Genomic DNA, 15,723 nt, shown 5'->3' with positions numbered 1-15,723 from the left:
GCTTCATATCCAAATCTTTTAAAACAATAACGTGTTGTCCGGAACCCTTGGAATGTTTTGAATCAAGATCCTTTCCACATCATATTCTTGTTGACCATCCACAATGACAAGGTCAGGAGGTAACCCATCAGAGCAAAATTCATTAGAAATAAATGGCTTGACAAGAGAAACATGGAAGACATTGGGGATACGCATCTCTGAAGGAAGCTGTGGACAAATAGCAACAAACATGGCTTGTACCTATAATCACCTTGCCGTGCCAGAGTTTATATGTATTCCAACAAACAAGGGTTGGCAAGGTTTAAAGATCCGTAGAAGCAAATGAAAAGCACCGACAGACCATTCTTAGGGTGAAGACACACAGAGCTACTAGTAGCAGCTACTTGTTGTGGCTACTAAAACAGACAATGCTGATCATTTACTGATAATTGTCTCTACATGTGTTTTAGCTGAGGCAATTCTCAGTATTGTCTATGGCAGGGAATTTTCTGGTGTTTAGTAGCCGTGAAAAAGTAGCTGCTACTAGTAGCTCTATGTTTCTATACCCTTAGGGCAGTTGCACACAGGGAAATTAGTTGCCCGAGATAAATCTTCGTTACCGCGGGCGACTAATCTCATTGACATGCCATCCCACCGTCAAGAATGTAAATCGCTGGTGGGATGGCATACACGTCGCTTTGTTTTCCCAAAGTCGCCCGAAGTTGCCTCTCTTGCCCGTGGGATGGCATTGCAGGAAAATTAGTCGCCCACGGTAACAAAGATTTATCGCGGGGCAACTAATCTCCTCGTGTGCCACTGCCCTTAAACCAAAATGGGCTACTGGAAGAAATTTGACTTGAAGGCCAGACTATAGTGGGGTTATGGAGACTGAGTAGTCTTTCTTTATGCAGGTCTCCCACAGTCAAATACTATTCCCCAGTTGCTTCTGGATTTGCGCCAAAAGCTAGAGCTGCCATCAGCTGCAATATCATGCAGGGGGCATGGGCATAAAGGATATTCTATGTTTTTTGGCTACTGAAATGCCCATAAAGTATCCGCAGCTACTAAGAGCATGGGAATGCAAAACACCTGTAACTACACAAGCAGCAGGAATCAGTGTATGACTTTATGGTGACAGGATCCAATACCACCCAAACGAGTCTACCCAAATCCTCCTAGGTATTAGATTTTTTAGTTGTTCATAAAATGACCCTTCCCACTGCAGTAGAGGCACAAGTCACGGTGGTGCATCTTACCGACCTGCATAGATCCTTCCAAGTGAATGGAACGAGATGAAGAAGCAGAGGGAAAGGCTTTGGCATCATGTGGCTAATACATCATCCTTCTCAGTGGCAGAGTGTCAGCGTTATTATTAGAGATGCACTAAACCCACTTTTTTGGGTTCGGCCGAACCCCCAAACCCACCCAGCAGGATTCGGCCCAAATCGAATCCTAATCCTAGACAAGGTAAAGGTATCTGCATCCCTTTGAAAACATCTGGGTGCCAAACGAGCAGCGCACTGGGTGCTATGCCGCATTACAATGACGAGGTACCATGGCACACTTCCCAAAGCACAGGACTGGTAAAATGGGTAAATTTGTAATTGTTTTACAAACTATCAAACTTTTCCTAAATTTATCAGCGTGTTCATAACATTTCTAAATATCACCTTAAACCTTGCAGCATTGTATCTCCCGCGGTTTGTTAGGTTCCTCGTAACTGGAGTCTTCTAAACAGCCTGATACCCAATATGCACAGTGCTACCAACCTTTGTGCCATGTAGGGGCCAAAAATGAAAATATTGCACTCAGACACAAGTAATTAAGAACAATGTTGAGTGCAATTAATAAATCCCAGTGAAACCAATCGTAGAAATGAATTATTGCACTCTGAGATCCATAGCAAAATCCCAGTTCCGCTCATCTCTCTGTGCCATTAGGTTGTTATGGGTACAAATAAGAGCCGCAATAAGTGCTAAAATTGTGCAGTGTAATTAGTGATTGGCTAATACCTGCCATAGACTTGGGGGCTGATTTACTAACCCATGAATCCGACCCGAATTGGAAAAGTTCCGACTTGAAAACAAACATTTTGCGACTTTTTCGTATGTTTTGCGATTTTTTCGGATTCTGTACGAATTTTTCGTTACCAATACGATTTTTGCGTAAAAACGCGAGTTTTTCGTATCCATCACGAAAGTTGCGTAAAAAGTTGCGCATTTTTTGTAGCGTTAAAACTTACGCGAAAAGTTGCGCATTTTTCGCGTAAGTTTTAACGCTACGAAAAATGCGCAACTTTTTACGCAACTTTCGTGATGGATAGGAAAACTCGCGTTTTTACGCAAAAATCGTATTGGTAACGAAAAATTCGTAAAGAATCCGAAAAAATCGCAAAACATACGAAAAAATCGCAAAATACCGATCATTACGAAAAAAACGCAATCGGACTCCATTCGACCCGTTCGTGGGTAAGTAAATCAGCCCCTAGATATTGGTTCCTGACAGTTGGATCACCTTATCCCTAATCTTCTGGAGACTTTATTGGGGTTATGTTATAAAAGACACTAAGGGGCCCATTTACTAAATATCAGGTTTGTTTTTTTCTTCTCGATTTGGAGAAAAAATGTTGATTTTTTTCGAGATTTATTACGTGTCTAAACGGCTAAAAATCCTAATCTGACAATTCGTCAGGTGAAATTTTCGAGTTCATGTAGAAGTCAATGGCAGATGTCCCTTCACTCTCCTGGAAGATCCTTCTTTTGTCTTGAAACTTTAGAGTTTTCGGATTTTCGACTATGGTTTTTGTGCGTCAATTCGAAAAAAGTAGCAGTTTTGGAATGACAACTTGAAAAGTTGGACTTTTTCTAGACTTTTTCTTGCACAGATCGGATTGGGAAAACGAGTTTATGCAGTAACCCATAACAACCAATCAGCAGGTACCTGAGAGGTATTCCCCTGTATAAGATTAGATATGCAAGAACACTTTAGGTTTTATTATCTGTGCAATTCAGAAGAACATTGGGAATTTCATAAAATACCCTGTTACTGATAATCTTAAAGTGTCTAACAGGTAGAATGGAAACCATAATCGATTCTTACCTCACTTGTAAGCAACATATTTTATTTATTTATATCCTGGTACGTACTGTATATGGTGCTGACATATTTCTGCAGCATTTACTGATATTATCCATCAGCCCCTGCCCCAGTGGAGGTTACAATCTAAGGTCCCTATCCCATTCCCATCAGTCCCTGCCCCAATGGAGCTTACAATCTAAGGTCCCTATCACATTCCCATCAGTGCCTGCCCCAGTGGAGCTTACAATCTAATGTCCCTATCACATTCCCATCAGTCCCTGCCCCAGTGGAGCTTACAATCTAAGGTCCCTATCACATTCCCATCAGTCCCTGCCCCAGTGGAGCTTACAATCTAAGGTCCCTATCACATTCCCATCAGTCCCTGCCCCAGTGGAGCTTACAATCTAAGGTCCCTATCCCATTCCCATCAGTACCTGCCCCAGTGGAGCTTACAATCTAAGGTCCCTATCACATTCCCATCAGTCCCTGCCCCAATGGAGCTTACAATCTAAGGTCCCTATCACATTCCCATCAGTCCCTGCCCCAATGGAGATTACAATCTAAGGTCCCTATCACATTCCCATCAGCCCCTGCCCCAGTGAGCTTACAATCTAAGGTCCCTATCACATTCCCATCAGTGCCTGCCCCAGTGAGCTTACAATCTAAGGTCCCTATCACATTCCCATCAGTCCCTGCCCCAATGGAGCTTAAAAAATATTAAAATTGCTCATTAAGTCCTTGCCAGGGTCTGCTTCCTCCTGCTAACTTATCATAAAGGTACAGCAGCTACATTAGCATCTTGTTAGCTACCCCATTACAGTTGCCCCATTACAATTGAACAGAGAAAGAAATTAAGCAAAGTAAAATTTCAGCACATTACGTTTTATCGAGTACAGGTATAGGATCAATTATCCCGAATGCTCGAGACCTCTGACTTTTCTGGATAGGGAATATTTCTGTAATTCGCATTTCTATACATTGTCTAATAAATAATATTTAAACATGAAATAAACCTAATAGGATTGTGTTGCCACTAATATGGAATGCAGTGGGCAGAAGAATGCTTTGGGCATATGCTCTAAGGGTGCCGCCGCCACCCAGGAAGTTTGCACACAACCTCCTTGATTCTCACAGTTTTTATTAATGCCAATTTATGACATGACCAATCCAGAAATAAAATTCCCACACACATTGACACAAGGAAGACATGGACATCACTTTGTGTCGTCAGTCACCATTGCTGGGGATACTGGGAAATGAAGCTGCTTTGCAGATTGAATGCAATGTTGCCCCTTGCACTGTGTACTTGCTTTGTAAATTATTGTACAGCGCTTGTGGAATATGTTGGCGCTTTATAAATAAATGTTAATACAGGTTAACCAGAATGCTCGGGACCAAGGGAATTCTGGATAAGGGGTCTTTCCGTAATTTGGATCTTCATACCTTAATAAAACATTAATTAAACCCAATAGGATTATTTTACATCCAGTAAGGATTAATTATATCTTAGTTGGGATCACATACAAAGTACTGTTTTATTTTTACAGAGAAAAAGAAAATCAATTTTAAAAATCTGAATTATTTTATTAAAATGGGTTCTATGGGAGACAGGCTTTCCGTAATTCGGAGCTTTCTGGATATTGGGTTTCCGGATAAGGGATCCTATACCTGTAATAATAATAAATAGCAAGTAAATAATATATACAGCAACTGCATATGCCCGTAAGATACCCATTGTGCAGTCGCTGAAGGAGAAGGAGGAGAGGACTGCTGCCTTGCTCTCTAGGAATTTCCCTTTGTATAGCTTGACATCATTCAAAACTAAATAACTGATCTTAAAATGCAGATTAAATTTATTTTGCTTTCCCATAGAAAGCACTGGGGGGCTGGGGAAGCGTAGGGCAGCATTACATGTTATAGGGTACAAAAAATAAAAAAATATAGAATGACCAAGCGGCAGAGCAGCAGAGCGGCAGAGCGGAAGAGGGGAAATGCCTGAGGCAACAGCACAGAGGGGAGAGATTCTGTATGACTAAAGGGAAGGGAGACCTCTGTGTGATGTCATAAAAGAATGGGTGGGGGCAGCCACGTAACAGGACTGGGTAATGAAATAGGAAAGTGAAAATGAAACCAGAGGACGGCAAATGATGAAAGCTCGATTGAGGGGATACCCAAGCGGCCCCCCGTCCAATCGGCTGAAACATAGAATGCGCTCCCTGCTGAGCAGTGCAGATGTCACATTTCTGCTGAGTTGCCTGCTGCTCCCTGAGACAGCCATAGAGATAATGGGAACTACACCTCCCAGCATCCTTAGCCAGGAACAAACATCTGTGAAACATAGAAATAGGAATGTAATAAAATATAAATAGTACATTAAACAGGGAGCGTAGAAGGAAGATCTACTGTAGCTTCTGGGGGCACAGAAACATCCCTATTCTGTATACTTGGGTTTTTTTCCCTTTGGGGGGAGCTGGAATATTGTTTTCCTTAGTATGAGCATTGTGGGTGCATCTGCATACCCCTCTATTTATACATACATAGATCTGCGCTAAATGGATGTCCCCTAAGGGCTCTGGTACACGGGGAGATTAGTCGCCCGCGGCAAAACTCCCTGCTCGCGGGCGACTAATCTCCCCGAGTTGCCTTCCCTCTGCCATCCCACCGGCGAACATGTAAGTCGCCGGCGGGATGGCAGACGCGGCGGCGCGATTTCGGGAAATCGCCGAAAAAGACTCGCGAAATCGCGCCGCCGCGTCTGCCATCCCGCCGGCGACTTACATGTTCGCCGGTGGGATGGCAGAGGGAAGGCAACTCGGGGAGATTAGTCGCCCGCGAGCAGGGAGTTTTGCCGCGGGCGACTAATCTCCCCGTGTACCAGAGCCCTAAAAAGAGGTAAAGAGATTCCTCAGTAGTGCCATAAAACTCTCAGAGCAGCCCATTAGCCCTAAGGGTGACGACACACAGAGCTACTAGTAGCAGCTACTTGTAGTGGCTACTAAAATAGACAATGCTGATCATTTGTTGATTACAGTCTCAACGTGTGTTTTAGCAGAGCCAATTCTCAGTATTGTCTATGGCAGGGGATTTGTTGGTGTTTAGTAGCCATGAAAAAGTAGCTGCTACTAGTAGCTCCATGTGTCTTCACCCTAAGGGCTGCGGTAGACGGGGAGATAAGTCGCCCGCAACAAATCTCCCTTGTTGCGGGCGACTAATCTCCTTGATATTCCAACCCCCCGGCTTGAATGTAAATCGCCGGTGGGATGGCATATGCGGCACCGCGATTTCCCGAAATCACGGAAGTTGCCTTGAGAGGAAACTTCCACAATTCCGGGAAATCGTTGGCGTTTAGTAGCCATGAAAAAGTAGCTCCATGTGTCTTCACCCTAAGGGCTGTGGTAGACGGGGAAATAAGTCACCCGCGACAAATCTTCTTTGTTGCGGGCGACTAATCTCCTCGATATGCCATGCCCCCGGTTTGAATGTAAATCGCCGGTGGGATGGCATATGCGGCGCTGCGATTTCCCGAAATCTTGGCGCCGCGTATGCCATTCCACCGGCAGATTTCCCGAAATCGCGGAAGTTGCCTTGAGAGGAAACTTCCACAATTCCGGGAAATCGTTGGCGTTTAGTAGCCATGAAAAAGTAGCTCCATGTGTCTTCACCCTAAGGGCTGTGGTAGACGGGGAAATAAGTCACCCGCGACAAATCTTCTTTGTTGTGGGCGACTAATCTCCTCGATATGCCATGCCCCCGGTTTGAATGTAAATCGCCGATGGGATGGCATATGCGGCGCTGCGATTTCCCGAAATCTTGGCGCCGCGTATGCCATTCCACCGGCGGGATGGCATTTCAGGGAGATTAGCCCACGACAAGGGCGACTTGTCAGGGGCGACTAATCTCCCCGTGTGTCACAGCCCTAAAGCATAGCTAAATAATATCAGGGCTAATCCTAATGTGGATATTGGATGTGCAGATTCCAGTCTGCCCCCAGTTGTGCCACAGTCATTTCTGCTATAACTATTGGGCTCTGCTTTGCACCCCCATTAAAGTGCCTGGGTGAGCTGCATGTCTATGCCTCACTGCCTTTGGCAGATGGATGAGGTTGGAAGGCACGTCCCCCTCTCTAAATTCACTTTTTTCTTCTATCTAGGAAAGAACTGAGCATTAGGGATGATGAAACACAAATAGAAACAAAACCAATTCTCGCAGCTTCACAGACTTTCCCATTTTTTTCAAAACAGGAACTTTGCCAACATCACTTAGATTTTCACTTTTTTTACCCAATGAGCTGCCCTTAGAATATAAGAGCAGGTAAGATGGCACAGAGCACAGAGCAAAGGTGCAGCAAAGCTATTGGGATATGCACAGCAAGTTGGCACATCAGTAAGAACCTTCCACCTCTACTGAAGGATCAGACTGCAGCATCTGCCCCTGCACCGAGATCAACTACTTCCAAACAGAGTTTGGTCTTTGATCCCTTTGGATATCATTGCTGGATAAAATACTTTCTTCTTTCAGAACTACATCAACCAGTGGAATTAATGTAAGTATTTTGTGCAATTTTTCTAGATAATATGCTATGGTTATAATATGATATAATTACCTGAATTCTAGCTATCTGTATAACAGAGCATTGTGTCACAGTGGCACAGATCCTATCTGATCCCCATTGTAAGCAGCAGTCCTGCCCTGCTTTATGGCTGAGATTCTAGCTATCTGTATAACAGAGCATTCTGTCACAGTGGCACTGATCCTATCTGATATCCATTGTAAGCAGCAGTCCTGCCCTGCTTTATGGCTGAGATTCTAGCTATCTGTATAACAGAGCATTCTGTCACAGTGGCACAGATCCTATCTGATCCCCATTGTAAGCAGCAGTCCTGCCCTGCTTTATGGCTGAGATTCTAGCTATCTGTATAACAGAGCATTCTGTCACAGTGGCACAGATCCTATCTGATCCCCATTGTAAGCAGCAGTCCTGCCCTGCTTTATGGCTGGGATTCTAGCTATCTGTATAACAGAGCATTCTGTCACAGTGGCACAGATCCTATCTGATCTCCATTGTAAGCAGCAGTCCTGCCCTGCTTTATGGCTGAGATTCTAGCTATCTGTATAACAGAGCATTCTGTCACAGTGGCACAGATCCTATCTGATCCCCCCATTGTAAGCAGCAGTCCTGCCCTGCTTTATGGCTGAGATTCTAGCTATCTGTATAACAGAGCATTCTGTCACAGTGGCACAGATCCTATCTGATACCCATTGTAAGCAGCAGTCCTGCCCTGCTTTATGGCTGAGATTCTAGCTATCTTTATAGCAGTAACTGATATCCTATTTGGAGCCTCCAATGAAACTTTTCAAGATAACTTTACCAAGGCAAATTAAACATTTTCAGGGTGGTTTTTACTATATGGAAATTCATGACAATTGAACCTGTTCAGTAACAAGACCTTCATAAAAATCAAATGTTTAAAAGAAACACATTTGGGTCATACTGTTGTATTAATTATGCTATTTATGTTTCTATTACAGTGACTACGCTACACATGGCTTCAATACAAACCATCCTATTGCTTGTTCTCATCCCCATTGTCCAATCACAGAACTGCAAATGGCTTCAGCCTAAACAGGAGTATCTGAACAGACAGACCCTGAAGACATTTGAGGAAATGGTAAGATCCTTAGAAAAGTCTCCAAAATAACTAAAGCAACACTATAGAATATTTATCTTCTATTTTCTTTATTGTTACCAATACTTTTTTCTATTGTTTTTTTTCCCAGAATCCTCCTGAAGACTATGATGAGAGCTGCCAATACGATTCTATTGAGCTTCCTAATATAGATGAAATCTACAGCATCTCACAGGTACAGGAAATCTGTATGTAGGGATGGAATCAGCAATAATGGGATTACACCAGAGGGATCATTATAACATGCAAGTCAGGGTACAAGTGCAAAATAACTGGGTGCATTCCTCCATGTTTTTCATGCTAGGATTGCCACCTTGACAGAAATCCAATTTCACCTAAAGAACATTATAACCCTGCAGTAAAATGTCATGGCTCCTTTCCCCAACATCACTGACAAGCCCTAAACATCTTATCCCTACCCCAAGTGTCATTTCCCTGCCCCCCAGCATTATCATGCCCACCCTTAATTTTACTGACACACCCACAATATTTCAGCCCCACCCCTTTGCTTAGTAAGCATCTGAAATGAGTGTTAAGTAGAATTCTATGGGCAAAAAAACCTATTTCTAACCATTGTTACTCTTTGACCCTATTTGTACGTTACAGATGGAAGAGATGGTTCTAGCCGTGAGAGGAGTTCTGAATGAAACCATGAGGTTCTACATGAAGCACCATGAGAGTATGGGGTGCAAGCAGCAAGCCTGGGAAAGGTTCCAGCAGCTTCTCTACTATCAGATCAATCAGCTGGAGGCCTGTGTAAGTAGGGCTCGGTGGGGCTCATTTACTTATAGGGCTGTGGGCTAAGTGCAAACTTGGAGGGTGTGATGGCCCTTTGGGGTGTGGTTATGATGTTGGGGGGATGTGGAAAGAAAGTAGAGTACCCCAAAGCCCACCCTGCTTGTGTTCCCTGCTCCACTGTGAGCTGGTGGGGATTGGGGACACAAACAAGGTGGGGGGCTGGCTACGGGGGGGGGCACAGATTTTTTGGCGGCAGAGTCCAACATGGGATATTTACACCACTGTGCAACTGTGTGACGATGAGAACCCTGCAATTAAAAGGGGTCAATAACAGATAGTAAAGGTATGGGTTCCCTTATCCGAAAACCTGTTATCCAGAAAGTTAAAATTAAAGAAAGGCCATCTGCCTTAGACTCCATTATAAGCAAATAATTCAGATTTTTAAAAATGATTCCCTTTTCTCTGTAATAATAAAACAGTACCTGTACTTGATCCCAACTAAGATATAATTACCCCTTATTGGGGGCAGAACAGCCCTATTGGGTTTATTTAATGGTTAAATGATTCCCTTTTCTCTGTAATAATAAAACAGTACCTGTACTTGATCCCAACTAAGATATAATTACCCCTTATTGGGGGCAGAACTGTCCTATTGGGTTTATTTAATGGTTAAATGATTCCCTTTTCTCTGTAATAATAAAACAGTACCTGTACTTGATCCCAACTAAGATATAATTACCCCTTATTGGGGGCAGAACAGCCCTATTGGGTTTATTTAATGGTTAAATGATTCCCTTTTCTCTGTAATAATAAAACAGTACCTGTACTTGATCCCAACTAAGATATAATTACCCCTTAGTTACAGTATATCTTCACCACTAATGATGATCCATTACATCTCTTTAGATCCCAGAGACAGCAGAAAATCCTGTATTTAACCAAACAATATCGGACCAATATCAGGCATTGGAGCAGATCCTCCAAGAAAAGGTAGGCCCTTTATTGTTCATCACACATTTCATATCATTTCAGCATTGTGTTCTAATGATCAGTTTCAAGTTTTATTGCCATATACAAATAACAATGAAGCATCATTACCGTAATGACATTTTGATTCAGAGCTCACTTCTTATATTCATTATAATACACACGTTTCAGTGATTCATGTGACAGAAATGACATCACTAAGCATCGATTATAACCAATGACATCACTAAGCGCTGTTTATAAGGATATCCTTTACAGGATATTCATGGCTCTTGTGTATAATACTTGTTCAGTTTATAAACCCTTTCCTGCATGTTTGTTTCAGAATACAGCGTGTACGCGCGACATTATTCAGAGCGAGATCAGAGGAAATTTGCAACTTGTCGGGCAACTCGCCTCTCGTGCCAGAAGACAACGCTTGTTACAGAGGACAGCTTAGTTTTTTAACTGATAAAGCCAGAAATATATGTATATAATGTACTGTATATTTATAAATGGATTATTATGGATTATATATATATTTATAAATGGATTATTATTTATAATACATTTTTTGGTTTCCAAGTGTTATTTATACTATTTTTTCCTGTATATTTATTTTTTTGTAAATAAAAGTGAATATTTGACATTTGCCTATATTCATTAAAGGCACACATTCATTGCTAACTTCAGATTGCACAGTGACCCCAGCATTCAGTGACACAGCATTACATAGTTACATAGTAAAGATGGGTTGAAAAAAGACCAATTCAAATCCCAGAGCACACAAACCCATACTGACCTATCTATCCACTCACATACAGACCCATACTGACCTATCTATCCACTCACATACAGACCCACACTGACCTATCTATCCACTCACATACAGACCCACACTGACCTATCTATACACTCACATACAGACCCAAACTGACCTATCTATCCACTCACATACAGACCCATACTGACCTATCTATCCACTCACATACAGACCCATACTGACCTATCTATCCACTCACATACAGACCCATACTGACCTATCTATCCACTCACATACAGACCCATACTGACCTATCTATCCACTCACATACAGACCCATACTGACCTATCTATCCACTCACATACAGACCCACACTGACCTATCTATCCACTCACATACAGACCCATACTGACCTATCCACTCACATACAGACCCATACTGACCTATCTATCCACTCACATACAGACCCATACTGACCTATCCACTCACATACAGACCCACACTGACCTATCTATACACTCACATACAGACCCACACTGACCTATCTATCCACTCACATACAGACCCACACTGACCTATCTATCCACTCACATACAGACCCACACTGACCTATCTATCCACTCACATACAGACCCACACTGACCTATCTATACACTCACATACAGACCCATACTGACCTATCCACTCACATACAGACCCACACTGACCTATCTATACACTCACATACAGACCCACACTGACCTATCTATCCACTCACATACAGACCCACACTGACCTATCTATCCACTCACATACAGACCCACACTGACCTATCTATCCACTCACATACAGACCCATACTGACCTATCCACTCACATACAGACCCATACTGACCTATCTATCCACTCACATACAGACCCATACTGACCTATCCACTCACATACAGACCCATACTGACCTATCTATACACTCACATACAGACCCACACTGACCTATCTATCCACTCACATACAGACCCACACTGACCTATCTATCCACTCACATACAGACCCACACTGACCTATCTATCCACTCACATACAGACCCACACTGACCTATCTATCCACTCACATACAGACCCATACTGACCTATCTATACACTCACATACAGACCCATACTGACCTATCTATCCACTCACATACAGACCCACACTGACCTATCTATCCACTCACATACAGACCCATACTGACCTATCTATCCACTCACATACAGACCCACACTGACCTATCTATCCACTCACATACAGACCCACACTGACCTATCTATCCACTCACATACAGACCCACACTGACCTATCTATACACTCACATACAGACCCATACTGACCTATCCACTCACATACAGACCCACACTGACCTATCTATACACTCACATACAGACCCACACTGACCTATCTATCCACTCACATACAGACCCACACTGACCTATCTATCCACTCACATACAGACCCACACTGACCTATCTATCCACTCACATACAGACCCATACTGACCTATCTATCCACTCACATACAGACCCATACTGACCTATCTATCCACTCACATACACACCCATACTGACCTATCTATCCACTCACATACAGACCCATACTGACCTATCTATCCACTCACATACAGACCCACACTGACCTATCTATCCACTCACATACAGACCCATACTGACCTATCTATCCACTCACATACAGACCCACACTGACCTATCTATCCACTCACATACAGACCCATACTGACCTATCTATCCACTCACATAAAGACCCATACTGACCTATCTATCCACTCACATACAGACCCATACTGACCTATCTATCCACTCACATACAGACCCATACTGACCTATCTATACACTCACATACAGACCCATACTGACCTATCTATACACTCACATACAGACCCATACTGACCTATCTATCCACTCACATACAGACCCACACTGACCTATCTATCCACTCACATACAGACCCATACTGACCTATCCACTCACATACAGACCCATACTGATCTATCTATACACTCACATACAGACCCATACTGACCTATCCACTCACATACAGACCCATACTGACCTATCCACTCACATACAAACCCACACTGACCTATCTATCCACTCACATACAGACCCATACTGACCTATCTATCCACTCACATACAGACCCATACTGACCTATCTATCCACTCACATACAGACCCATACTGACCTATCTATCCACTCACATACAGACCCATACTGACCTATCCACTCACATACAGACCCACACTGACCTATCTATCCACTCACATACAGACCCATACTGACCTATCTATCCACTCACATACAGACCCATACTGACCTATCTATCCACTAACATACAGACCCATACTGACCTATCTATCCACTCACATACAGACCCATACTGACCTATCTATTCACTCACATACAGACCCATACTGACCTATCTATCCACTCACATACAGACCCACACTGACCTATCTATCCACTCACATACAGACCCACACTGACCTATCTATCCACTCACATACACACCCATACTGACCTATCTATACACTCACATACAGACCCATACTGACCTATCTATCCACTCACATACAGACCCATACTGACCTATCTATACACTCACATACATAAACCATATATACCATGATTTATAAAGCCCATTAATTACAGTTTCAAGCCTCTCTCAGTTTGGGTACCTCAAGCCTTTCTTCTTGTACCCCTTCTATTTTCACCACCAGTCTGGGTCAGCTAATCAGCTCATTTGAGTTTCAGTATCATTTATATGCAGTCGATAAACAAATCTACCTCTGTTCTCCCGACCTGCCCTCGCTCCTAGCTTGTGTCTCACAGAAATTTCAGCATTCATGTCCTCTTGTTGCATAAAAATCAACATGGAGAAAACCAAGCTGCTCATCTTCCCACCTTCCAACTCTGCCTGACATCACTGTCTGTGTGGAACAGAATAATATAACTCCAGTTTTGCAAGTTTGCTGTCTAGGAGTCACATTTGACTCTGCTCTCTCATTCATTCCCCACATTCAAACACTCACTAAATCCTATCGGTTTCACATCAAAAACATTGTTCACATTCAACCCTTCTGCCGAAATTCTTATCCACACCCTTGTCATATCTCGTTTAGACTACTGCAACTCACTGCTCTGTGGGCTTCCCCTGTCTAAACTATGCCCTCTCCAATCCATCATGAACAGTGCCTCCAAACTCATACACCTCTCCTCCCGCTCCACAAGTGCCGCCCCTCTCTGCCAGTCCCTGTACTGGATACCTGTCACATACAGCATCCAGTTTAAGATTCTTGTACTCACCTACAAAGTACAAACCACCTCAGTGGTTATCCTGACCTTACATAAGAACTGCTCTTTGTCTTAGAATGTAAGCTCTTGCGAGCAGGGCTCTCCCCTTATTGTCTCCATACAATATCCAAATGTAACTGTGAATCATCTTTCAGGAATTGTTTATATGTACGTTAACTGTTTGGTCTTATTGTACCCCTTTACTCTGTAAAGCGATGTGTGAAATGATTGCGCTATAAATAATAATAGCATGTAATTAAGGAGATAGGTGGAGAAGAGAGAACAGCAGGGAGGCATAATGGAGAGACCTCAGAATAACTACCCAGCACCAACCCCTTGAGCACCCAGTGTTAGTGTAGGTGCCATCCAATAAACATTCCAAGGTTTAATTCCCAATGTTTCCTGATCACCTAATGTGACTTGGGGCACTTTTCTATGTGATGGTGCCCATAGCTAACGCTGACTATGCTAATAAATTATAGAAACTATTTTGCTCTGTCTTTAAATTCTGTTGGTACTTAGTGATGAAACCCAAACCAATGGTTATAATTAAGAGACCCGTGAAGTTAAATCTGGGTCGATGAAAACATAAACATAAAGTGAAAACAGAATAACTATAAGTTCCTATTAATAAGACTAACGACTCATACCAATTAAACAGTTGAGGTCCGGGTGTAAAAACCCCGGACCTATCGCCAGTGTGCAAGGAACTCAGAATCAAACCAGAAATTAGCTCACCGGAATCCCTAGGTGGCCCAGGTGCTCGGGGCCCCGAACCCGTAGCTGAGGGAGAAAACCAAATTCAAATGAGAAGGACACCAAACGCTCCAGACTCCGGGGTCTCGCTTTAAAAGTTGATCTTTATTGCTTCATTAAAAGAATATCCGCCTAACGCGTTTTGTGCACATCATGCACTTACTCATAGGCATAGGCATGGTACTTAGTGATGATAAAATGTTTTCTCAGGTATGAATTTATAGTGAAATTCTGCGTTTACCTTCAGTGAATATTATAGCAAAAAAATTTGCAGTAAAAAGAATGCAGATAAAATATAACCATTAGTGATGGGCGAAATGTTTCACCAGGCATGGATTTGCGGCGAATTTCCGCGTTTCGCCATTGGCGGATTGTTTTGCGAAACGGATGAAAAAATTTGCAGCGGAAAAATTCGCCGCACATCCAAAAATTGG

The 15,723-nt window shown here is 42.8% G+C and overlaps 1 protein-coding gene across 1 annotated transcript; it reads left to right on the top strand.

The window, feature by feature from the left end:
* Window positions 1-103: 103 nt before the first annotated feature.
* On the top strand, window positions 104-10,908 carry LOC116407923 (interferon alpha-4-like). The gene is made up of 6 exons (XM_031894197.1): window positions 104-119; window positions 8,587-8,726; window positions 8,836-8,919; window positions 9,351-9,500; window positions 10,389-10,472; window positions 10,795-10,908. The coding sequence occupies exons 1-6, from the start codon at window positions 104-106 to the stop codon at window positions 10,906-10,908; spliced, it is 588 nt and encodes a 195-aa protein (XP_031750057.1).
* Window positions 10,909-15,723: the final 4,815 nt, after the last annotated feature.

Source organism: Xenopus tropicalis, chromosome 10 (genome assembly GCF_000004195.4).
Source record: "Xenopus tropicalis strain Nigerian chromosome 10, UCB_Xtro_10.0, whole genome shotgun sequence".
NCBI classification, from domain to species: Eukaryota; Metazoa; Chordata; class Amphibia; order Anura; family Pipidae; genus Xenopus; species Xenopus tropicalis.
This window is presented reverse-complemented; position numbering and strand designations above follow the sequence as displayed.